Source organism: Vitis riparia, chromosome 7 (genome assembly GCF_004353265.1).
Source record: "Vitis riparia cultivar Riparia Gloire de Montpellier isolate 1030 chromosome 7, EGFV_Vit.rip_1.0, whole genome shotgun sequence".
NCBI lineage: Eukaryota > Viridiplantae > Streptophyta > Magnoliopsida > Vitales > Vitaceae > Vitis > Vitis riparia.
In genome coordinates, this window is record NC_048437.1 from 24,242,237 (window position 1) to 24,268,252 (window position 26,016).

Below are 26,016 nucleotides of genomic sequence, written 5' to 3' on the forward strand. Positions count from 1 at the left end.
AGTAAAAGAGATTTTAACTCATATTTATTTTTATTAATTGTGAATAATAAATTTATTTATAAAATTACTCATAAATATAGAATCACAATTCTAAAATATATTTTTACTAGTGTGGGCAAATAAGATTAAAAAAATTTGATATTAAGAATGAGTTAACTATTTTAATTTAATACTTAAAATTTAAAATAAACTTAAATCTTAATATTAAGTCATTTTATCGCACATACTTAATCTAATTAATAATTATTAAATTAATTTACCAAACTCAACTAAGATTGTGCTTAAAAATGATCTTTTTAAAAATTATTGTTGAAATCTTGTCAAACACACAGAATATTTTGCTGGACTCAAAAGCTCTTAAAAATTTATATTTATTTCCAAAATTTATCATTTTTCTTCAAACAGGTGGAAAAAATAGCGAGGCACAAAAGCATATTTAGAATATTCTCTTATGAGCTAGGGTTATTTGAGTAACTAATTAACTATAACGTATGAGGAGCTGACACGTGGCCAAACACTTCGTTGACGAAAAGCAGCGGCACGAGAACATTGTGAATCCTACTATAAAGGGAGCACACAACGGTGGTTAGTGTAGTAACAGATTAGATTTGCAGGCGTCGTTTTCGTCTCCCTTCCTCTTCCTACGATTCTTACAATGGCCAAAGAACCAGTTCGCGTTCTCGTTACTGGAGCCGCAGGTAACACGAGATCTATGGCTCTCTTCTTCATGGTTTCACTGTTTGGTTGCTTGGAAAGCGAAGATTTGTTTTGTTTTGTTTTTTTTTTTTCTTTTTTCTTTTTTGTTTCCCATTTCTTTGTGTTGATTGCTTTTTTGAGCGTAGAAACTGGGGGCTACTGTAGATCTTGTGATTTGCATAAATATGTTGTTGAATCGGTTGTTGATTTGAAGAAATTAGGGATCAACCATGGTGTTCGTTGTAGTTTTTGCTTCGGTGCTTGATGTTGTGGTAGTGTTTGTGATTGAATCGGTTGTTGCTGCTGCGTGTTGTGTTTTTTGATCTTGCGATCTGAATAATACTTCTGTCTATTATGGGTCGATTAGTGTTTTTAGCGATTTTTGTGGTGGATCATGAAGTACTCATGGTTCTACGGACTGAGTTTTTTTTGTAGTTCTTTTGCCTGTTGTTGAGTCTCTGGTTAAGGTTGCGTTTGGATCTCGGAAATGCTGAAAATAGATTTAAGGAAAATCCATTTTTAATCAATTTTCAGCATCTTTCCTTCCTACCTATGATCCAACGGAAGCTTATGAAAAGTTTGGAAAACGGAATATGATTCTAGAATATTATGTTAATGTTGTTTTGGTTTTGACAACGAAAAAGGAAAATAAAAAGACTTCAGCTTAACTAAGCCATACGGTTCTAATTAGTGATGGTCGAGTTGAAGTTTGTTTCATGGGGTTCCAAATGATGAAAGCACTAAGATCCAAGACTTTAAGTTTTTTTCTTTTCATCTTTGTAATCAGTGACAAGAGGTAATCTCTACCAGAGTTAGTGTAGTATGACTATGCTTCTTGAAATTAAATGTGGTGGATCATAAAAGCATCTGCATTTCTTCTGGAGTAGAAAGATAGTTGGTGTTGCATATCATGCATTAATTCTGTAAATCATCTGCTTTTAATTTAACATATATTGTACAGCAAATTCAATGTATATTGTTCATTACAAAGATCATTTTTATCCAGCTGCTTGCATTTTTTGGTGTTGCTCAACTTGTATAGAGACTATGCCATTATAATATCAATAATTGGATTCAAATTAGTTGGTTTAAGAGTTTATTAATCATGCAATTGTTGACAAAGTTTGGTTTTTCGTATTTTGATGTGCTAAACTAATGTACAATAACCAAAATTAGACACAGATTCAATATAGTCCATTTTTATGTTCCTCTTTTCCCTTTCAATTTGCTTTGGCTGATTTTGTTGTGGTAAACTGATTTTGATTTGTAGGACAAATTGGGTATGCACTTGTCCCCATGATTGCTAGGGGAGTGATGTTGGGTGCTGATCAGCCTGTGATTCTGCACATGCTTGATATCCCTCCTGCTGCAGAGGCCTTAAATGGGGTCAAAATGGAATTGGTGGATGCTGCTTTTCCACTTCTCAAAGGTAGTTTTTCTTTTCTTCCATAAAATGCTGAGTCATTACATATCAGTCAAAGTGATGACAACAATACTGAGTTCTAATTTTTTTTACAGGTGTTGTTGCTACAACTGATGTTGTTGAGGCATGCACTGGAGTCAATATTGCTGTCATGGTTGGTGGCTTCCCAAGAAAAGAAGGAATGGAAAGAAAGGATGTGATGTCCAAAAATGTTTCCATCTACAAGTCTCAGGCCTCTGCACTTGAAAATCATGCAGCTGCAAATTGCAAGGTGCTCACGATTGTATATTTTGTTTCAATTCCTTGATAAAATCATCCACTTGATTGAACATTGAACCACCTTAATGGTTACCGGGAAATACTTTTACATAGAATTAACCTGCATTACTTGGCCAATGGTTCTTTCTTTTCTTTTGTGTTTTTCCAATCAATTTTATTTAATATTCATTCATTCATTTATTTCAGGTTTTGGTTGTTGCTAACCCAGCAAATACAAATGCCTTGATCCTGAAGGAATTTGCACCATCAATTCCTGAGAAAAACATTAGTTGTTTGACAAGACTGGACCATAACAGGGCACTAGGTCAGGTCTCTGAAAGGCTGAATGTTCAAGTATCCGATGTTAAGAATGTTATCATATGGGGAAATCACTCTTCAACTCAGTATCCTGATGTCAACCATGCTACTGTCAAAACCCCAGCTGGTGAGAAACCTGTGCGGGGGCTTGTGGGTGATGATGCATGGTTGAATGGGGCATAAGTCATGTTTGCTTTTAATTAGTATTTTTTTTTGTTTTATTTAAATTTATCTAATCATTTTTACATTTTTGTTCATTAAGGTTGAATGGGGAATTTATCACCACTGTCCAACAACGGGGTGCTGCAATTATCAAAGCACGAAAGCTCTCGAGTGCTTTATCTGCTGCAAGTGCTGCATGTGACCATATCCGTGATTGGGTGCTTGGAACTCCAGAGGTTGTTTTCTGTTAGTGCTTTTACATCTGTATGCTTCCAGTAACAGATTGAGTGTGGTGTATCTGATGCATTTGATTTTCTCCTTGCAACTTTAGGGAACTTGGGTGTCCATGGGCGTATACTCTGATGGTTCATACAATGTTCCGGCAGGGCTTATCTATTCCTTCCCTGTAACTTGCTGTGCTGGAGAATGGAAGATTGTACAAGGTAACAATCATGCACTATGATAAAATGCTCTGGCTCTTTGGAATCTTCACTGTTTTCTGAGAATATTTAATCTATTCATTTTCCTTTTATTTAAAAAAGTGAACAGTGATTTCTGTATGGAAACCGTGAACTTTGCAAATAATTGCGAAGATTCCTATGCCTTTTTTTTTTCTTTCTTTTTTTTTAAATTCCAAATAATTCCTGGATGGCCAAATATATGATTCGCTTGACATCATTTTTCTTCTTCTTCATTATTGGGATGTTTGGCTTACAAGTATTGTTGATATTTGATGAATGGAGAATGTTTAGGATAGGAACATGGATTTGATTTACAGAACTTTTATGTGATTTGCTTTATGCCATTCTTTTTTGTTTTCTTGATTCGGGTGACTTCTTTGATTGTGTCATTGATAGATGGAAGTGGGATGTAGTGCCAATGTTTTGACTAAATCTCTTCTTCCTTGTTCGTTTGAATTGGACCTATGAAACATAAAACACAACTTTAGGTACTAGGTGCTTATTTTCTGCCCTTCGATACCAACTGTATTCTGCATCCAGATTTTAACATCTGTTATTATACCTATCTATGTAGTCTAGTCCTATATTTGGAGCCCTTCCGATCCACTGGCTGGTGACCTATTTTCAATTCAAACGGGTTTTCTTTTGTTTAGCAACAACTTAGAGTGATCTTCTCTTTGAAACTTGTGCTTTTGTTTTACTGATTGAAGCATCTTCAGAGACCATATTTTATATCATGAGTCATGCTAATTCTTTTTTCTTCAATATAAATACAGTGTCTAACGATTCATAATTGTTACCTGGAGTGTTGTCGCATGTTGAATTATGGTTTCAATTGAAATTAAACGTCAAAGCTAGTTGAACCTCTACTTTTGTTTAAGCTTTTCAAGTTTATGTTCTCAAGAATTTGTCTACTTCTGGTCACGTATGTGAGGTCCTTAAGCCTTGTTAGCTACAGATGAAGCATGTGTATTAGCTTCTATCAGCAATTTCATATCAATGGATTAGCTTATTCTGTTCTCCTTATCTTTTTTTCTCTTTCTCTGCCCTCAAATTGTCTCAGGACTTCATATCGATGAGTATTCGAGGAAGAAGTTGGACTTGACTGCACAGGAGCTTAGTGAGGAAAAGGAGCTGGCATACTCGTGCCTTTCTTGAATGTGCCTTCTACCTTTTCTCTATTGCCTTGGTAATTTTAAGCTTCATAATAAATCTGATTAGGATTGAAGAGGCATTTCTGCAGTTTTGAATAAGGAAGAAAAACCTTAAATTCCACAAAAATTATGATCGAGGAGAAGCAATTTCTCCCATGTTTTTGCATCTTTCTCATTTATGCATGGTGATTCTGATGATCTCTGCTTATTGCAGACCTGTTAATCGGTTTGTAATGTGCTGAATGCCATTGATAAATGTTAATTGTTTTAGTTCTGAGGTTTCATTTGATCATTCATATTATTTATTCATCAAAAGTAAAAAATAAAAAATGAATATACACGTTATGCTGTAACAATTTATTTGCAGATAGAATAGTGTATACCAGAGAAAAAGCACAATGTGGTCCTCTCCAACCGAAGAAGCAAACTTCTATTTACAGGTTTTCTTAAAGTTACAGATTACTTCAAAAAATTAATTTTCACATAATTTTTCCTCTCACATGACCCTATTTCTAAATGCATCTACATGGAATAAAAACACTCTGCTTAATATTTTCGACAGTTCATATGTTTTGCCTTAAAATAATTCTTTCAATCTCAATCTTGGCAACTTCAATAGGTTTCTTGCATATAGTTTACTCATTTTTATCTATTTATTTTTTCTTGCTTTAAAATAATTTTTACTTTTCAATATAATGTTGTCAACACCATTGAAAATTATTGTCAGCTTTATTTAAATTTGATTGTCGGAATTCACCATATTAATGTTAATACATCAATAACAACAGTAATTATACTAGGTTTTTTTATTTTTGTTGTATTATATGTCTATGTAACCCACTTATAATTTGAGGATGAATCTTAATGATGTACTACACCGAGAAGGAAAGTATCGATGCAATAATACTTTCTCAACAATTTATAAATACAATTTACATGTAAATGGATTGCCCCAAACTAAATTCATAAGAACAATTAACTTAGCATATTTTTAATTACTATTTGATATCATAATCAAATTGAATAGAACATTATTCAAGATTTTCAAAGAATAATCAAACTCATTTTAGTTCATTTTTCACCCATCTAACATATATGTCGAAGTATGAAATTGAGGTTAATAAATAGGAATAAACAAAATAGAAGAATGAGAGAGATGCAATAACACCAGATTTTAACATGAAAATTCACCTAGGAGACCAAAAATCGTGGACCTATCAAAGATCAAAAGCTTCTACTATGAAGAATAACCGGGTACAAGGTTTTACTTAACTTAAATTTATTTATCCTTCTCGGACTACTTAATTAGTATTTCCCAAATTCAACTTCACATGTTCTTTTGAAGCACATTTAGAGTCCACAACAAGCTTAATCTTTGCCTCTTCTCGAATCCACTCACCCTATGTCAAACAAATGAGAAAATGAGAGATGAATAAATGAAATGAATTGACCCATTTTTAAGAAAATCAAATTGAAAAATGACTTGAAAATATAGGTAAGGATGATTTTTTTGGAAACTAAACACTTCCAATTTGATCGAAGAGAGAGAGAGAGAGAGAGAGAGCTCAAGGGGAGTTAGAATGATTGTTGGTGTTTCCTCTCTTAAATTAGAAACAATTGAGTTAAATATGAAAGAAAACCTTTAATCCAATGTTTAAAAATAGATCCAACGAAAGATTGATTGATCTTACTTAAGTCTAGATCGATATGAGAATAAGACACAAAAATATTTTAGTAAAAAAGGAAAAAAAAAAAAAAAAAAGCCATTGTCTTGACTTCCTTATTATTATTTTTTTAATAGTTCAAGAAAAAAAATAGGAATTTAAATACTTGGTTGATTCACATTCGCCTACATCTTCAACTACTTATTTTGACCTCTAAGCATTTTCAACATTTTGATCTTTATTAGGCAAGTAGTCTAAGGAAGGATTTAGAAAACCCGAGTTAGAAAATGTTTAAAAAAATTTATCCAAAATTGTTCACCTAAATAAACACTCTCACAACTTAATACATGTCCCTTCACATATTATATCTATATTGTAGTCACATTCAAATATATATATTAGGAGGATATTTAAATAGTTATGATTTTCATATGATCTGCATCCCACTCGATTCAACTCAATTGTGACTATGATATTGTATTTATGTTAACTAATAATTTGATCAAAGTTAAATTCCAATTCAGTTGGATTTTAGATTAATTTTACATTAATGTTTAGTTTATTGGAAACAATATGGGATAGAAAAAAATGTACGATAATACGTCCATATACAATGAAATAAAAAGTGATAGCATAATTTGTTCGGTCTTTGTTTTGGTTCATGTCTTCTTCATGAATAATAAAATAGTTTTATCGGAAGGCATGGATCATGAATGTGAAGTGCTTATGATCTTACATCATCCCTTACTTTGAATGGTCATAGAATCAATCGGGGCATGCATGTCAACATACACACGTTGACTAGTGGATACTATAGCTTACTAGAGTCAACATATTATGATATGTTGACTTTACAAGTTTGACTTTACAAGGCAATGTATGAACTAAAGCAAAAAATTATGCTCTTGTACATGTGGATTGACACTTGAAAATTACAACATCATACTTTCACATATGTCATTTTTAGCTTACACTTGACATCAAGTCAAATTCTAGTAGTGATATAATGGTTATATGCATCAATGTGAGATCAAGTTGCAAATATCTTTACAAAGCCATTTTATTAGAAGAGTTGAAAGTGATTGATGCTTAGTATGGTTGATTCTAAAATTTAGCTTAATAAAGGTTGTTGAAAATATTTATATGATTTAAAGTTAAATTAGAAGAATTTTTTGGACTTGAGAAGCATTTGGAATTGTTATTTCTTTAGTTTCATATTTTATTTACAAATTATAATTTAATTGTACGTTAAACTTATATTATAAATATGATTAATTTATTATAAATGTTATATTGTCATTATGTTGATTAGAAATTTTCAAGAAATAAAACTTTTTATTAAAATTATTTTCAACAACCAAGTGTATGGGCTCCAACTATGGATGCAAACTTTTGGACATGACAGGGTGGTCCAACCCGTCCCGAACCTAATTTGATTTAATGTTATGATGATTATGTATATTATCCGTAGATAATTATACTCATTTTTCTTTTAGATTTTTAAGAAAAATAATATCAAATTATATTATATCATATGTTTTTTTTTTTTTTTTTTTAGAAAAATATATAAATTTATTTTATATTTTTGTGGTTATCTTGAAAGTTTGTTTTATTATATGTGTAAAAAAAAAATTAAAAACATAATGGATGAATTTTGAATTATATAATCTGATAAATCTGAACTCAACTTAAGTTTAGAGAAATGAGATTCAATTGGACTTGAATTAAATACTTTGAATTATATATCAAATCAAGTTAGTATTAGATTAATTATTTCTTAATCTAAAAATATTATATCAAATGGACATTACATCGTAAGGCAGTTTATTCAATGACTTATATTATGTTATACTTATAATTAGTTTGTAAAATGAATTATATATATATATATATATATTAATATTTTTTAATCATAAATTTAATTTTTTAATAAATTTTATATTTTACAAAATAATTAATATTAAACAAAATAATAATAAATAAATTTATGATCCATGGTATGTATATACATATCCTACCTATATCCTATATTTTAATTTAAGATTTACATATCCATGGAAAGGGTATAAAAATGAAAGTGGATGATATATCATACCACCTATTTTATCCAGGGTTTGGTTAAACATGGGATAGATAATGCTATGTTTCATCAACCAAACATGGTATATTAAGAATGGTAGAGAATTAATTATTTTTACATCATTTTCTAATGTTAAATTTTTAAGCTTAGAATAATTAAAACTTTTATTAAAAATTGATTACTTTGTACTGAGAGAAAGAAAAAAAGAAGGAAAAAAATCTCAACAAAATGCACAGTTTCTTTTTATTATTTGTTTTGAAAATAAATTATTTTTAAAAATAGATTTTAAGCATTTTTAGTTTTTTTGATGAAATATCATGAAAAATCTAGAAAATATTTTTTAAAAATTTATATTGTAGGTAAGTATATGATGTCTTAGTAAAGAATAAGTAAAAAAAAAAAAACTTTTTTTCATATTTAAGAACCTTTATTAGATATTATTTTTGAAATAAAAACGTAGAAATTTATATTTATTGTCAAAAGTTATTGATTTTCTTGGAATAGGTGACAAAAATAGCAAGATATAAAAGGATATTTAGAAAAAAGAAAATTAATAAGGACTCAAATTTTAAGATGTCAATTTTACCCTTTGTTCAATCTTTTTACCATTACTCCTTTGCTTGCATATGATTAAAAAAACAATTGTAAAACTAATGAAATTACAACTTTATCCTTTATTTCACAAAATTTTTTTATTTCTCCTTAGCTTATATGAGGTTGAAATTTTTTTTTTGGAAAAATGAAAAAATAGAAAAATAAATAAATAAGAAAAAATATAAAATCAAGACAAATAGGTCAAAGGAAAAATTATAAAAAATTATCTCATTTTTTTTTCTTATTTTATTATAAGAAATTAAATTATTTGAAATATACTTTTCTAAAAATTTAAAAATTAAAAATTTGAGAGTTTTGTAGAGAACCTAGGAAAAAAACAAAGAAATTTAATTTTCAATTTCTTTAGAATAAAAACCAAACTCTAAGCTTACTATGCTATTTGTGCATGGAACGACAAATTTCAATAATTACTTACAACCAAGTAAAAACTTTGTTATCCTAATATAATGACTAGTTAATTTTCATGAATATTAATCGATTGAATAATGTATGATTATTCGCTTAGTAGTATAGCACATAAAAAGATTAAAAAGAAGAAGAAGATTATATTGTAATGTATTATAATGTTAGTGTATTTATATTATAAATATAACACATTTATGTAGAATATATCTTTATAATAAAATCAATCATTTTTAAAATACCTATTTATTCCCTATTGATTTTAATACATCATACCAATGAATTAATATCATTAACTCAATATATTGAAATTGCTTAATCATTTTTATTTAAAAAAAATGACAAGTCTCATGAATTCAAATTAATATTGTATTTGGTTCCTTTTATGAAACCAAATATCGTTAAAAATATCATTTTTATCATACCAATATTGTATTCGATGTTAAAAATATCTCTAATATCGTTACTTTTGTTATAATATATATATATATATATATATATATATTACAACAAAACTCAATTGAGAAAATTTTGAACTTTTATAAAACCAACAGTTTAAAATTCATCATACTAGTATAATGTATTAATACCAATAGAGTATAAATAGATATTTTAAAATTAATAATTTTATCACAAAAATTGTTAATACATAAACACTTATAATACAAATACATTAATATTACAATATACTACAATATAACCTAATTTTATTAATTTTTTATTTTTTGATGTGCTAATTAATTTATTAGTCCTTGGAGGAAGTAATTTTTCATTCTATTAGGATATGTAAAATTTGTGCATAGAAATCTTAGGGTTTGGTTTTCATTCTAAAGAAAATAAAAATTAAATTTCCTTTTTTACTACTTGTCTACAAAAATATCAAGTTTTTAAATTTCTTTGAGAAAAGTATGTTTCAAAAATTTAATTTCTTATAATAAAATAAGCAAATTATTTTATTTCTCATAATAAAATAAAAATATATAATTTTTAATTATTTTTCTTGATTTTTATATTTTTATATATATATATTTTCTATTTTTTCACTTTTCTAATTTTTTTTCAACTTCACGGGAGAGAAGAAATAATGGAAAAAGTTGATGGATTAAAGGGTAAAGTTGTAATTTCATTACCTACTTTTCCAGATTTTTTTCAACCTAGGAAGCAAAGGAGTAATGGTAAAAAGGTTGAAGGATAAAATTGACATCTTAAAATGCCCATCCTCTTTGATAATTTTCTAAATATGATGGCTGAGGATGTGCCACGTGGCAAACCTCTGGTTTGACGAAAAGCAGCGGCACGCTGTAAATTCTACTATAAAATTGAGCACACACTCAGTGGTTAGTGTACAGGCAGATTAGATTTGTAGGCGTCATTTTCCTCTCCCGTGCTCCCCTGCGATTCCTACAATGGCCAAAGAACCAGTTCGCGTTCTCGTTACTGGAGCCGCAGGTACCACAAGATCTACGGCTCTCTTCTCCATGATTCCGCTGTTTGGTTGCTCAGAAAGCAAGAGTTGTTCTGTTTTGTTTTATTTTGTTTTGTTTTGTTTTTTCTTTTTTGTTTCCCATTTCTTTGTGTTGGTTGCTTTTTTGAGAGTAAAAGCTGAGGGCTACTATAGATCTTTCGATTTGCGTAATAATTTTGTTGAATCGGTTGTTGATCTGAAAAAATTAGGGATCAATCGTGGTTTTTCGTTGTGGTTTTTGCTCTATAATTGCATCGGTGCTTGATGTTGTGGTTTCTGCTGAGTGTTGTGTTTTCTGATCTGGCGATCTGAATACTTCTGTCTATTGTGGGTGGATTAGTGTTTTTAGCAAGTTTCTTAGTGGATCATGAACTACTCTTTATGGTTCTTTTGACTGTTTTTGAGTCTCTGGATAAGGTTGCGTTTGGCTCTCGGATAAAATGACTGAAAGGAAGCGAAAATGCTGAAAATAGATTTAGGGAAAATCCATTTTCAGCATCTTTCCTTCCTACCTATGATCCAAAGGAAGCTTAGGAAAGGTTTGGGAAACAGAATGTGATTTCAGAATATTATGTTAATGTTGTTTTGGTTTTGACAACGAAAATAGATAATAAAAAACTTAAGCTTAGGATCCAAAATTTTAAGTTCTCTTTTCATCTCTTGTTATCAGTGATGAGAGGTAAACTCTACCAGAGTTAGTGTAGTATGACTACGCTTTAGTGTAGTATGACTATGCTTCTTGAAAGCTGCTTTCATTTTTATCCATCTGAATTTCTTCTGTAAATTAATTGTTTTTTGTGGAGTAGAAAGATAGTTGGCGTTGTATATGCTGCATTTACTATGTAAATCATCTGCTTTTAATTTAATACGTAATGTACAGTAAATTGCATGTACACTCAAAGATCGTTTTTATTCAACTGCTTGCACTTTTCATTGTGCTCAACTTGTATAGAGACTATGCCTTTAAAATGTCGTAGTTGGATTTGATTTTAGTTGGTTTAAGCATTTATTAATCATGCAATTGTTAAAAAAGATCAGTTCATCATATTTTGATGTGCTAAATTCATGTACCAACCGAAATTAGACCTAGATTCGATATAGTCCATTTTGATGTTCCTCTTTTCCTGTTCAATTTGTTTTAGCTGATTTTGTTGTGGTAAAATAATTTTGATTTGAAGGACAAATTGGGTATGCACTTGTCCCCATGATTGCTAGGGGAGTGATGTTGGGTGCTGATCAGCCTGTGATTCTGCACATGCTCGATATCCCTCCTGCTGCAGAGGCCTTAAATGGGGTCAAAATGGAATTGGTGGATGCTGCTTTTCCACTTCTTAAAGGTAATTTTCTTTTCTTCCATGAAATGCTGTGATTACATATCAGTCAAAATGATGACGACAATACTGAGTTCTAATTTTTTTTCAGGTGTTGTTGCTACAACTGATGTTGTTGAGGCATGCACTGGAGTCAATATTGCTGTCATGGTTGGTGGCTTCCCAAGGAAAGAAGGAATGGAAAGGAAAGATGTGATGTCCAAAAATGTTTCCATCTACAAGTCTCAGGCCTCTGCACTTGAAAATCATGCAGCTGCAAATTGCAAGGTGCTGAAGATTATATCATGTTTCGAATTTTCTTTCTTGATAAAATCATGCACTTGAGTGAACATTGAACCACCTTAATAGTTACCAGGGAATACTTTTACTTGGAAGTGACCCACACTCCTTGGCCAATGGTTCTTTCTTTTCTTTTGTGTTTTTCCAATCAATTTTATTTATTATTCATTCATTCATTTATTTCAGGTTTTGGTTGTTGCTAACCCAGCAAATACAAATGCCTTGATCCTGAAGGAATTTGCACCATCAATTCCTGAGAAAAACATTAGTTGTTTGACAAGACTGGACCATAACAGGGCACTAGGTCAGGTCTCTGAAAGGCTGAATGTTCAAGTATCCGATGTTAAGAATGTTATCATATGGGGAAATCACTCTTCAACTCAGTATCCCGATGTCAACCATGCTACTGTCAAAACCCCAGCTGGTGAGAAACCTGTGCGGGGGCTTGTGGGTGATGATGCATGGTATGGGGCATAAGTCATGTTTACTTTTAATTAGTATTTTTTTGTTTTATTTAAATTTATCTAATCATTTTTACATTTTCATTCATGAAGGTTGAATGGGGAATTTATCACCACTGTCCAACAACGTGGTGCTGCAATTATCAAAGCACGAAAGCTCTCGAGTGCTTTATCTGCTGCAAGTGCTGCATGTGACCACATCCGTGATTGGGTGCTTGGAACTCCAGAGGTTGTTTCTTGTTAGTGCTTTTACATCTGTATGCTTCCAGTAATAGATTGTGTGTGGTGTATCTGATGCATTTGATTTTCTCCTTGCGACTTTAGGGAACTTGGGTGTCCATGGGTGTGTACTCTGATGGTTCATACAATGTTCCAGCAGGGCTTATCTATTCCTTCCCTGTAACCTGCTGTGCTGGTGAATGGAAGATTGTACAAGGTAACAATTATGCACTATGACAAAATGCTTTGGCTCTTTGGAATCTTCACCATTTTCTGAGAACATTTATGCTATGTTTGGTTCCCAGAAATTTTGGGGAAAATGTGAGAGAAAGAAAAAAGAGAGGAAAAGTGGAAGGAAATAAAAAATGAAAGAAAATAGAAAATAAACTCAAAATCAATAAATTATTTTTATATGTTTTTTCAAACTCATTTCACTTAATTTCCTTCATTATATAAAGATTAAATAATTTTAAAATGTATAAATTTCTAACTAATTTTAATTATATTTAATTTTCTTTAAAAATTTTTATAGTGAAATCAAACATGAGAAAATCATTTTTCTTCGCATTTTTTTTCTTTCCTTGGTACTTTCCGGGAACCAAACATAACTTTAATCTATTCATTTTCCTTTTATTTAAAAAAGTGATCAGTGATTTCCATATGGAAACCATGAACTTTGCAAATAATTGCGAAGATTCCATGCTTTTTTTATTTTTTTTATTTTTATTGTTTTTTATTCCAAATAATTCCTGGATGGCCAAATATATGATTTGCTTTACATCATTTTTCTTCTTCTTCTTCTTCATTCTTGGGATGTTTGGCTTACAATTATTGTTGACATTCGATGAATGGAAAATGTTTAGGATAGAAACATGGATTTGATTTAAGAGAACTTTGATATGATTTGCTTTGCATTATAAGATGCAACTTTAGGTACCAGGTGCTTACTTTCTGCCCTTTGATACCTACTGTATTCTGCATCCATGATTTAACATCAGTATTATACCCCCTAACTACGTTTTCTAGTCCTATATTTGGAACCCTTCTGATCTACTGGCTGGCAACCTGTTTCCAATTCCAACAGTTCACTTTTGTTTAGCAACTTAGTGATCTTCTCTTTGAACCTTGTGCTTTTATATCATGAGTCGTGCTAATTCTTTCTTCTTCAACATAAATACAGTGTCTAAAGATTTGTAATTGTTACCTGGAGTGTTGTTGCATGTTGAATTATGGTTTCAATTGAAAATAAAACATCAAGGCTGGTTGAACCTACTTTTGTTTAAGCTTTCTAAGTTTATGCTGTCAAGAATTTGTCTACTTCTGGCCATGTATGTGAGGTCCTTAGCCTTAGCCTTGTTAGTTACTGTTGAAGCATGCTTATTAACTTCTATTAGCAGTTTCATGTCTATGGTATAGCTTATTCAGTTACCTTTTTTTTTTTTTCCCTCTCTTCCCCCAAAATTGTCTCAGGACTTCACATTGATGAGTTCTCGAGGAAGAAGTTGGACTTGACCGCACAGGAGCTTAGTGAGGAAAAGGAGCTGGCATATTCGTGCCTTTCTTGAATGCCTTCTCCCGTATTCTCCATTGCCTTGGTAATTTAAGCCTTATAGCTAATCTGATGAGGATTGAAGAGGCATTTATGCAGTTTTGAATAAGGAAGAAAAACCTTAAATTCTAGAAAAATTATGATCCGGAAGAAGCCATTTCTCCCATGTTTTTGCATCTTTCTCATTTATGCATGGTGATTTTGATATCTTCCTATTGCAGACCTGTTAATCTGTTTGTGATGTATTTGAATGCCATTGATAAATGTCAATCGTTTTAGTTCTGAGGTTTCATATAAATATGCATATTATGTTTTCAGCAAAAAATAAAAAATAAAAAATACTAAGGCTGGAAAATTGAAGGAATTCAAAGGAAAGAAAATAGACCGAAGAAGTGAAGAAAAGAAAATAAAAGAAATAGATTTAAAATTAATAAATTATTTTTATATGTTTTTCATACTAATTTCACTTATATATAATAAAGATTAAATAATTTTAAATTATATAAAATTTTAATTATATATATTATCTTTTATGGTGAAATTAAATATGATTAAAACTATTTTTCTTAATACTTTCTAAGAACTAAATATAACTCAAAGCTATGTTTGGTTTTCAGGAAATTTGAGGGAAAATGTAAGGAAAAAAAAAATTAGAAAATTAGAAGGAAAGAAAAAGTGAAGGAAAATAAAAAATAAATTAAAAGTCGATAAATTATTATTTTTATCATTTCAAATTTATTTTATTTATTTTAACTCATCAATATAAAAATTAAATGATTTAAAAATATATAAAATTTTAATTAGTTTTAATTATATTTGATTTTCTTTTATATTTTTCGTAGAGAACCAAATATGAAAATATCATTTTCTTTTATATATTTTTTTTCTTAGTATTTTTCGAACCTAACATAACCTAAATGAATATTGTAACCATATTCCTTGTGGAGAACTGATGAATGCCTAGTGGTAGAAACACAATTTTGCCCTCTCCAAACTAGGAAAACAAACTAATATTTACATGTTTTTCTAATGGTTACATCAGAAAAGTGGTATTCATATGATTCTTCTTTCTCTGATATGGTGGCAACTACATCGAAAGTAGTTTTTATAGAGATCAAAGGGATTTGTCCTATTCATCCTCTTATTTCTTATTGCATCTGGTATGGAATAAAAACACTGTGCTTAATGTTTTCAATGGTTCATGCCTTCTGCCTTGTCTAAAAAGCAGCAGCTATGGAGGAGATGCTGGGTTTCTATGAAACTCCATGTATAGATAGACATGAAGCATGAAAGATGTGTTTGTTTAAGCATTAATCTTTGTGAACCTATGGTTCACTTCTCTGAGAACATGCCGCCTAGAGACTCAAGAAGCATTAGTAGAAAACTCAAAATCTACCAAAATCTACGGGTAAAAAGTACATTGGAGAATTGGGTCATTTTCCTTTCATATTTTGAAATCCGAAAACATGATGTATTCAACTCAAAACCACCTTCCAAGGGGGCTGTTTCTCTTCTCACGATATGAATTCATTTTGCTGGTTGTGTCCAATAGGATGATGATATTGGATTCCTGGTCGTGTGAATATTCACTGGGAAGTTATTCTTGTAAGAAGTTATTAAGCTACCAATCCGACCAAAAAACTTGGCTATTGGGTAATGGATCGACTCTAATATCGATTTCATGGGGCTTTGCATTTGCATTCAAGTAGGGCAAAACACAAACTATATGTCAATACATTCAGTCTCGGATTCGATTTCAATCACGGGTAGTCTCTGGATTACTTGGGCTGGCTATGGCTATGCCTGACGAGGTAGTCACCCCGTGATTTTGGTAACCATGGGTGGGCGGGCCCAAAGGACCATGATCTTAACACAAATTGGATTGCCATGATGTACATTATCGTCCTAATGGTTCTAAAAACCACTAATCAAATGTAAATGGGTCGTAGAAACTTCCGAGTCCACTAGACTAAGATGGGTCTGAACTCGTGTTTTACCTTATCACGAGTAGTGGAGCATTCTTTTTGACTTTGCCCCGTGCCCATTTAGGAAAACAGTGATGCTAGTTTTCTGACCAATTCTAGCAAATTTTCCACTTCAACCACACATGGACAGACTATTGAAATCAGTCCTGAAAAGCATTTCCAAAAGTATACCATTTTATCACAGAACAACACTTTTGTCAAAACATTTGAATCCAAGAACTTTGAACCTTTCCTCCTCAGACCATCTCAAAAGAAAAAGAAGCACCACACCACAATTTTTGGCTTTGATTCCTAAAAAATATGTTTTTTTTAAAAAGTGCTAAAAAAAATACAAAAAAAAAAACAAATAAAAATTATCAAAAATTTATATATTTTTAAATTATTTAATCTCTATATAATAATAAAATAAATAAAAAAAATAATTTTAAAGAAATATGTAAAAATAATTTATTAAATTTAAAACTATTTTTTTCCTTTATTTTCTTTGCCTCGAATTTAAAAAACCCAAACATTTTCTTCTTCTCGAGAGTAATTATAGTTTGGTTAAACTTTCAACTTCCTAGGAAAAAGGTCCAATTTGGCTGTCCCCATGAAGAAAAAAAGCAAGACTAGCAGCATTCAGCTTCATTATGAAGGCGTTGACCTTCAACTGCTTCAACCCCTTCCAAATTACGCTGTGTATGAATCAAATGCAGAGGAAATTCTTTTCCCACTGGAAAGAGTAATGGTTAGGTCTTTCGTCAAAGCCCCGTGGCATTTAGTTGTAAATTTGTGATTTGTGTTTGGTTCAACACCCACTCCTCCTTCACAAATCACAACTCTAAAACATTTTCAACATTTTTCCTCAGCCCAAAATGATTGCTGTCAGAGGGTATGCAATTTGACAACCACATTCCATGGCTATGATGGCACCGGCTGCTTGGGGTTTTCACATTGGCCTTTGAATCTAATCACTCAAACCACAAACCCACGATATGACTCTGACCTCTTGTATGATGGATACATGTATCATCATTTTCTACAATTTTTATTTATGAAATTTGAATTATTAAGATAAAATACATTTTATATTGATATATATATATATGTTAAAATGTTTATAATTTTATTTTTAAATTTGTATTTCTATTATATTTAATTTAGATAAAAGGATATTGACAAAAATTCATTAAAAAATTATGGTAATAATTTTTATATTTTTACTACTTAGTTAAATTGAATTTAAATATAAGATAATTAAAATTAAATTATTTATTAAAGCTTCATTTTAATATTTTGTGAAAATTAGTCCAAGTGGTTATGATATCTTTTTCCATGCCCTAGAACAGGGGTACAGGGGTTCGAGTATTCCGGAAATATGCATGTCAAAAGATAGCTAAAAAAAATTTCAACCATATATTATTAATACAAGTCAATAACCCAACATGTATCCAACATCATGTCATGACCACAGACAATGTCTTGAAAGCCAAAGCTTTCAATTTTAAAAGAAAAAGAAAAATCACATTTGAAAGCCCACATCCTCAACGTGGAACCTTAGGAATTCTTTAATCATGGGTAAAAACTAAAAACAAAATTTTGAAATTTAGTAAACATTTTTTCCCCTCTTATGTTATTAGTCTGTTTGATAATGCTTCTTAAAAATATTTTTAAATGTTTTTAAATTAAAAATAAGTGTATAACAATATTTTAAAAATTAAAAAAAACAATTAAAAAGTGATTTTTAAAAAAGCATTTGAAAAGTGTTGCTTTTAAAAAACAGTTTAATTTTTTAAAAATATTTTTAAAATACTCTAAGTGTTTTCCACTATTCTCCATTTCCTTTTCAATCTTCTATTCCTCTTTCCCTTTGGAGAGTTGTTAGTTCAAAGTCTCTCAATAATCTCATTTAACATTATTGAACTATGAACCTCTCTATTATACACACCTATCACAAACATTAAAAAACAACCATTTCAATCATATTTTATAACTCAACCCCCCTATCTCATTAAGGGATAAGAATTAACATTCCACTCTTTCAATTTTAGACAAACACAATTTAAGAAGCCTTTTGAATCTTGGTTAGCCGCCACCCATTATTCCATGATAAAAAATTGTTATACAATAATTGATGTTTATTTATTAATCCATTTTTAAAAATTTTCTTGTAATCATAAAAAATGATTATTTTTAACTTTTTAATCATATAAATATTTATACATATATTCTTTTATAATGTAAAACTCCCGATTTTTTATAATTAAATTATACATCCTTTTTGATAATTTATTAATATCAAAAGAATTTTAATACTTATAAGACGAATTATTAAAAATACTATTATAATTATTTTTTCAATTTCTCATAAAAATGTTTTTTACAAAAACATTGTAGAAAAAAAATACTTCCAACAAAAATGCTTTGACTACGGGCTCTAAGCATGTTATCATAAGTTTTTTCCTTTATTTTTAATTCCTTTGAAAATCAAATTAAAGTTAAAAGTTAACAACAACAACAATAAACATGTGTACACAGTATCAAGTTTTTTTTTTCTTCCTTAAACTACACCAATCATTTATTTCTTTCCTCAATATTTTCATCATTAAAGTGAGAAAAAGTAATCATCAACTTCCATTGAAGAGAAAAAAGCAACCCATAACCCATAACCCATTAACCAGAAGCAAAGCCTGGATACCAATTCTTTATTTACATTTACAGCCTCTTTGTTGACGCATGCACAGAGAAAACACTACTTCTGAGCTCTCATCATAGGGTTAAAAGAATGCAGACAAACACTTATATGTATATATATATATTGTGCCGACTCCCCTCTCTCTTCATTATGTGGAATGTAGAATGGAAAAGAAAAACGTTTCTGTCAAGATAATCAATCTTTTCCCTTTATGAGAATGCATTACAAATGACAATATCATGGCTTATTTTTATAGTGGTTGATAACTCCAAATCTCCTGAGAAATCCACTGTTTGCTAAAGGAGATCTTAGTGGAGCCCATCAAACTGGAATTGAATACTGGGATTTTGATGATCTTCTTTGATATAAAATTCAGATGAAATCCATTTTCTTTCACTTTCTTGTCATGGTGGGAAAGCTAGTAATAAAGCTGCACCCGTGTTTTTCATTTCATCACTAGTCGCCTTATTATAGTATGTATATTGTGATGGCAGCATGCTGTCGACCTCTCAATCTTGAGTAGGAGCTAACCCTACTTCTAACTTCTAAATTGTTTGTCCTTTTTACTAGCAGGGCTTGAAGTGGATTAGGTTTACTTGGTTATCACATGGGATGTGGGGAAAATTAAAAACTAAGAGGTTAAAAGATCACGGGTTCATTCCATCACTTTTTTTATTTTTATTTTTTTCTCCTGTTTGTCACGTCTCCCGTGAAAGGAAGATATTTGAGTTGAAGAAGAGGGAAGAGTTAAAAAGGAGAGGTGAGAAGAGAGTCAGACAAAAAGGCAATGGAGTTGGATTTAAATGAGGATTTTGTAAATATGGGAACTTTAAAAATTGATATGGGAAAATTTTAGGAAAAGTATTAGCTCAGTTTTGGTAGGAATTGTTGCTTTAGATTTTTCCTATTGGCTAGCATAGATAAAGGTTTGAGACTTGAGAACACTTGAGGACATTGGTAGCAAGGTTTTTTTTTTTTTTTTTTTTTTTGCTAAAAAAATGAATTTAACTTGTCTAAGAGCATGCTTGATAAATTGATAAATTAATTTATTGATTTAATAACTTAATTTAAATTGTTAAATATTTTTTAGTTTGTTTGGTAAAGTAATTTAATATTATAATTTCAAATTTGAAAACATTTTTTTTATTAATTTTTTATTTTGGGAGAATAAGAGTAAAAGGATTTGTTGGAGTGTAACAATACTGCTTTTAAGTCTTGAATGGGTCACCTAAATAATAGTCTTAAAATGGACCCACGAGGTGTAATGTTGAATGCCATAAAATGTTTAATTTATCCCCATTGATTATCAATTAGTTTTTAGATGAGATAGTCAAAACCTGTTTTAGGAATTGGTATCAGAGTTAAAATCACAGATTAAGTCACGAGATCTAAGAAGATTGATAAAGAAAGATCTTTTTGTTCTTATTATAAAATTATGATTTCATTTGCATATTGATGATAAAAAGAATGATCTTCCATAATTTGAGACTAGTAAAAAATGGAAAGTGTTCAATGAGAACATAAAAACATAGTTTTAATCTTAAGTACTCTTTAAGACTAAGAGAAAGAAAAACGAGATTCTTCAACAACAAAAAGTATCCAACGACTTTGAAAAAATTGAACAATGAGTTGCAAAAGGTGAAACTTTTATAATTTGAGACTAATAAAAAATGGAAAGTGTTCAATGAGAATATGAAAACATAGTTTTAATCTTAATTACTCTTTGAGACTAAGAGAAAGAAAGATGAGATTCTTGAACATGGAAAATAATCTAGTGACTTTGAAAAAATTGAACAATAAGTTGGAAAAGGTGAAAAATTTCATATATGGTTCTATAGAATGGCTATAGTGATAACTTATATATCAACTTTTCCACTGTCACAAAAAAAGGGTTAAAAGTGATTTTACTAAAACAATTTAATGACTTAATAACTTAAATATAATTTAACTTAAAATTACTTAAAGTTATTACACCTTAAGTTTAAAGTTTAATCATTCACTCTCTAAGTGTCATGAAAGTTAACATGTAAAGGCTCAAAACTATTTTAAAGTAATCATTGACAAGACTAGCTTATTCTTGTTGGATTGTAAAACCTAAATCAATTTTATTGTATTTCGCTTGAAATATTGGAAGTCGAGTTGGCCAATCAACTCATGGGGATTGAGCTCCCTACTGAACTTGCAAGGATTGAGCTACCTAGTTAGTGTGCAAGGATTGAAGAGGGCAACATCCATTGGAGAATTTTTTTTCTTTTATGAAATGAATAACGAGTTTGTCTTTATTATATATTTAACCTTTTTATGTTTTAAAATTTTGTTTTTTAGAAAGTGCGATTGTAATTGAGAAGAAACCATTATAACTCTTTTTGCTCCTTTTAATTAGTGAATTATTGAGTGTTGATGTATCATGTCGATATAAGGATTACATTGATCGTCAAACCACACTAAAAATTTTATTTATTTTATTTAATTTTTTGTTCATTCTCCTATGTGTATGATTTGATTAACAATTCTCAAGGTATATTGAACACCTCCCATGCATTTTCCACCTCAAGTCTTATTTTAGGATTTTGATTAAAAAGAAAATGAGTGTGGGATCATTAAAAAGTGGAGTTTTATAGGAATAACAATGTAATACATATATATGAAAAATAATTAAACGTCTTGTGAAATATTCTTAGGTTCATCACATCACGGTTCATCACATCACTATAATAGTCTTATCAACATATCCTCGTACCATCACCTATGGAATTTTGAATTTAAAGGCCATAAATCAAGATAAAGCTAAAGAAAAGAAAATAGTTATTTAGGGGCTTTTTTGGATTTTTTTTAAAAATAATTCTCAAATTTTAATTAAAAATTCAAATATAAAAATAACTAACAAAATTTGAAAATTTATTATAAAAACATATTATAAATTTTAAAAAATTATATATTTTTTTTTCCCAAAAATTCATCAAGTAGTTATATATATTTAAGGCCAACACTACACATCAATCAACAAAAATTGTATCACATTTAAAAAAAAAAAATATTAATTATAAATTTAACGGGTTATAATTAAGATAAGGGCATGATTCACATGATTTAGAATCATTTGCAGAGTGAAAGTGCAACACGCACACACCACTTTGCCTCTGATGCATTTCCAAGTACTTTCCAAAGGGCCAAAAAACCACTATATCCTGCAAGTCATTCTCAATCAACATCATTAAAATGTACACATTTTTCATTCCCCCTTTATTTTATCGAAGAAAATTATTGCTTGCCGACAATCATTTGGCTGAGTCTGTTCGATACATGAATAATTCTAACCGGTACGACAGCTCCTGTCCCACAGAAAATTGTTGTCCAATCTTTCAACAGTCAAAAGAGGCCACCCAAAGAATTTCATTTTCCCATTTCCCACATCGGACAACTTGAAAATTACAAGCCCCTTCCCTCATATTTCTGATAATTCATGCAACTCCCCAGACCTTGTGAAAATATTGTACCAAAATTCCATGTCCATGTCATACGTGCCATATGGACTACTGCCAATGACAGCACGCGGAGAGAATGGAAACTGAAGCTGTGGACCACTGGCCGCCCCTGGCAAATCACCCGCCGCGCCGGATTTGTTGGATGACAGTACTTCCGACCAGAAATTCTCGTCCATTTCTGGGAAATCCTCCGGTGAATCGACCTTAATGCAGGGTGTAGTAATGTCGGACATGGTGGCGGTGGTCGTGGTGGTCGTGGTGGTGGCGGCTGAGGAGATATCGCTAAAGGACTGCTGTGGGGACAGTACTGGTCCATACCCAAGGCTCTCCGATCTCGAATTGGTTGCAGAATTAATGGGGTTTTGTTGTTTTCCGACTTGGGACGCATCAAGAGAGTGTCTTTTAGGGGGTGGCGTGGCGTGGTTGTGCTTGAGCCTCTTCTTCAAGTGGGTGTGCCACACATTTTTTATCTCATTGTCTGTCCTCCCCGGTAGTTTCGCTGCTATCGCTGACCATCTGCAGAGTTTGAGAAAATAAATTCATGTCAAGTGTCTGCATTTGCTAGCTAATGTCTTTATTAATCAGCCTCTTTCATATTTTTAATTCCATATAAAGAAAAACTGGTTACTGCACTCTCACATGTCTGTGTTTCAGTAGGGAATCTTTTCAGTCCCACATGTTTCTTTTACAAAATTAACTGATCAAGTGAAAACACTTTGGAGTTTGGATAGTGTTTTTGAAAACAAAAACTGAAAGCAAGATTAGTGCTTCCAAAATGCTAAGACAACAGTATCTTCTGGGAAACAAAAAAATCAGACCAAATACACACCTATTGCCCAGCCTTTCATGTAACTCGATGATAGTTTCTTCTTCTTCACTGGTGAAGTTTCCCCGTTTGATATCCGGCCTCAGATAATTCGTCCATCGAAGTCTGCAACTCTTTCCACACCTCAATAAGCCTGAAAAACCAAAGTGAAAAATGCAATTTAGATTCACATATACCATATGTTAAATACATATATACATACTACACACAAGCCCTTCCTCTAAATTTCTTCTTCCTGGATGTTCAAGGTCTCTCTCTCTTTCTTTCTACTGAGTTTGGATTGGATGGAGTACTTACCAGCTTGTTTGGGAAGTGCCCTCCAGTTTCCATGGCCATAAAGGTGGATGTAATTGACCAAAATCTGATCTTCTTCGGGAGTCCATGGACCTTTCTTCAACCCCATCTTCTCACAACAAGGAGCTCTCCCCATTTTTTCTTTTCTATGTAAGGATTTGAGACTGAGACACCCTTGTTTATCTCTGTGTTCTCTCTTGATGTCCCAAGCTCAAACCGATTTGAAGCCCATGAGCGGGTATTTATAGTGAGAAGTCCAGCTGCTGCAATTTGCAGATGGTACAAACGACTGTTAGAATTTAGAAAAAAAAGAAAAGAAAAAGGCATATCCTTTTTAGCCTACAATTGCTAGGAACCGCCTCACTGGATGACACGAGTGTTTGTTTATTGGTCAAATAAAACGTGGGGTTTTTCTTTTCCTTTGAACTAGCATGGCCATTAATTGGGGCAAGTTCAGATATTTTACATTTGAGTTCAAGAATTTTTCTTTTCCTTCTTTCTTTCCTATTATTATTATTATTATTTTAATGAAACTTGTGACCAACTTTGGCAAATTAACGCACCAACTTGCTATATAATAACTTACCCGGAATGAATTTCATCTTGTTTTTGTTTTCTTCTGCAAGGCGATCCCTATGAATGTGACGTTCAATATCCCCAATTCCTTCTTGGTATTTTCCTTTTCTGCCTTTTCAATTTCGTTATTATCTCTTTAATAGAATAACCGGCTCATCTTAAGGGGGTGCTTTAGAATATTTGCAGAAAGATTTTAATTTTGAGTTTTCTATTCGTAATCTTGAGTTTTATGTGTTGTTTGTTTTTTTATTGAATATAAAAATTAAAATATTTTATTTTTTTATTCAATTAAAAGTAACCCGTTAATATCTTTCGATAGAACTAAACCGAACCTATTGATAATAAATTCAATTTATTTATATTGTACGATATCAATGGATCACTTTTAGATGAATTAAAAAAAAATTTCAATAAAAAAATAAACACCACCCTAATGTAAATATATAAAGTCACTATATATTTCAAATTTTACCGGTTACATCCGATAAATATATTTTATATATATAAATTTTAATTTTTAAAGAATAAAATTTAATTATTAGAGGATTTTTAAACACTTCTACTTAAAATATTTTCATTTAAATCTCTTTTAAAAAATAAATTTAATAAATAAAATGAATAAAATAAATTTATAAGTGTCCTAATCGATGAAATTTGAAATAAATTTCTTTCCTTTTCTTCCTTACATTTTCAAAAACTTATTTGAGTATGATGAATAAGTGTTCTCTTAACTCGACCCAAGATTAGACCCTAACACACAACACCTAATACCATATTCACAAAATGGACACGAGTGTGAGAGTGTACACGTGCAGTTCACATTTGTTGAAGTATTTGGGCTGCTTGGAATTTAGCATCGATGGTGTGAAGGGGTCAAAGAAAGAGGCTAGTGCACGTCAGTAGGCCAAATATTATTATTGCTTTTATGCCTGCCTTATCTTAAATAATTATTTCTCCCAAATTATTTTTCCCTAGACATATAAAATTTATACCCGTCAACCCCATCTGGACTTTGGTCTGTCCATCTCATTAACGTTAATTAATTAGTCAGCTTCATATTTATATTTATATTTATGAATATTGCTGTGTGGCCGCCTCATTGAATTTCCATTTTCCACTTGTATAAGCTCTATGATTGGTCCCAAATCATTTTTCACAATGTGGGTGCTCGATTAAAACGTAATCAGTGAAGGTTCATCTTGGATTTTTCCAAAGCCTACGTCACATGACAAGAAAAAAAATTAAAAAAAATCTGATCATTACTCATAGGGCTGATGAAGTCAATTTCTACCAACGTTTGTAAATGGGTGTGCAAAATTTGTCAGAGCTTTCAATCACGATATGTGAACCCATTTCCATATTAGCATCTCCATCCCTATAAAATAAAAACCCTAGTTGATTGATACCTGAATCCCCTAATGATGGTTTTCAGCATTAGTCTAAGCTAAAAGTAGCTAAAATATTCATCCCGTCAACAGGGAATGAACGCAAGTACAAGAAAAACCAGTCGGGCCATGATCAAAATATAATTTACAATTTAACTGTGGAACAAAGGGGCTGGTGGACATAATTTTCATAATCCAGATTTTCAATCCCTTATGTCATGAATTAGGTGAAAAGCGACATGAGTTTCAGCATC

At 30.9% G+C, this 26,016-nt stretch overlaps 3 protein-coding genes across 3 annotated transcripts; 2 read left to right on the top strand and 1 right to left on the bottom strand.

Moving 5' to 3' along the window:
• Positions 1-591: 591 nt before the first annotated feature.
• On the top strand, positions 592-4,764 carry LOC117917723 (malate dehydrogenase, cytoplasmic-like). The gene is made up of 7 exons (XM_034834091.1): positions 592-698; positions 1,967-2,125; positions 2,215-2,390; positions 2,585-2,862; positions 2,958-3,093; positions 3,189-3,300; positions 4,382-4,764. The coding sequence occupies exons 1-7, from the start codon at positions 656-658 to the stop codon at positions 4,474-4,476; spliced, it is 999 nt and encodes a 332-aa protein (XP_034689982.1). The 5' UTR covers positions 592-655; the 3' UTR covers positions 4,477-4,764.
• A 5,808-nt stretch (positions 4,765-10,572) lies between these two features.
• On the top strand, positions 10,573-14,829 carry LOC117917722 (malate dehydrogenase, cytoplasmic). The gene is made up of 7 exons (XM_034834090.1): positions 10,573-10,682; positions 11,877-12,035; positions 12,121-12,296; positions 12,495-12,772; positions 12,863-12,998; positions 13,094-13,205; positions 14,459-14,829. Exons 1-7 carry the CDS (start codon positions 10,640-10,642, stop codon positions 14,551-14,553), a joined length of 999 nt encoding a protein of 332 aa, XP_034689981.1. The 5' UTR covers positions 10,573-10,639; the 3' UTR covers positions 14,554-14,829.
• Positions 14,830-22,285: 7,456 nt separating this feature from the next.
• On the bottom strand, positions 22,286-24,020 carry LOC117919459 (transcription factor MYB14). Its single transcript, XM_034836667.1, has 3 exons — positions 23,805-24,020; positions 23,511-23,640; positions 22,286-23,197 (listed from the first exon to the last, which is right to left on the bottom strand). The coding sequence occupies exons 1-3, from the start codon at positions 23,935-23,937 to the stop codon at positions 22,642-22,644; spliced, it is 819 nt and encodes a 272-aa protein (XP_034692558.1). The 5' UTR covers positions 23,938-24,020; the 3' UTR covers positions 22,286-22,641.
• Positions 24,021-26,016: the final 1,996 nt, after the last annotated feature.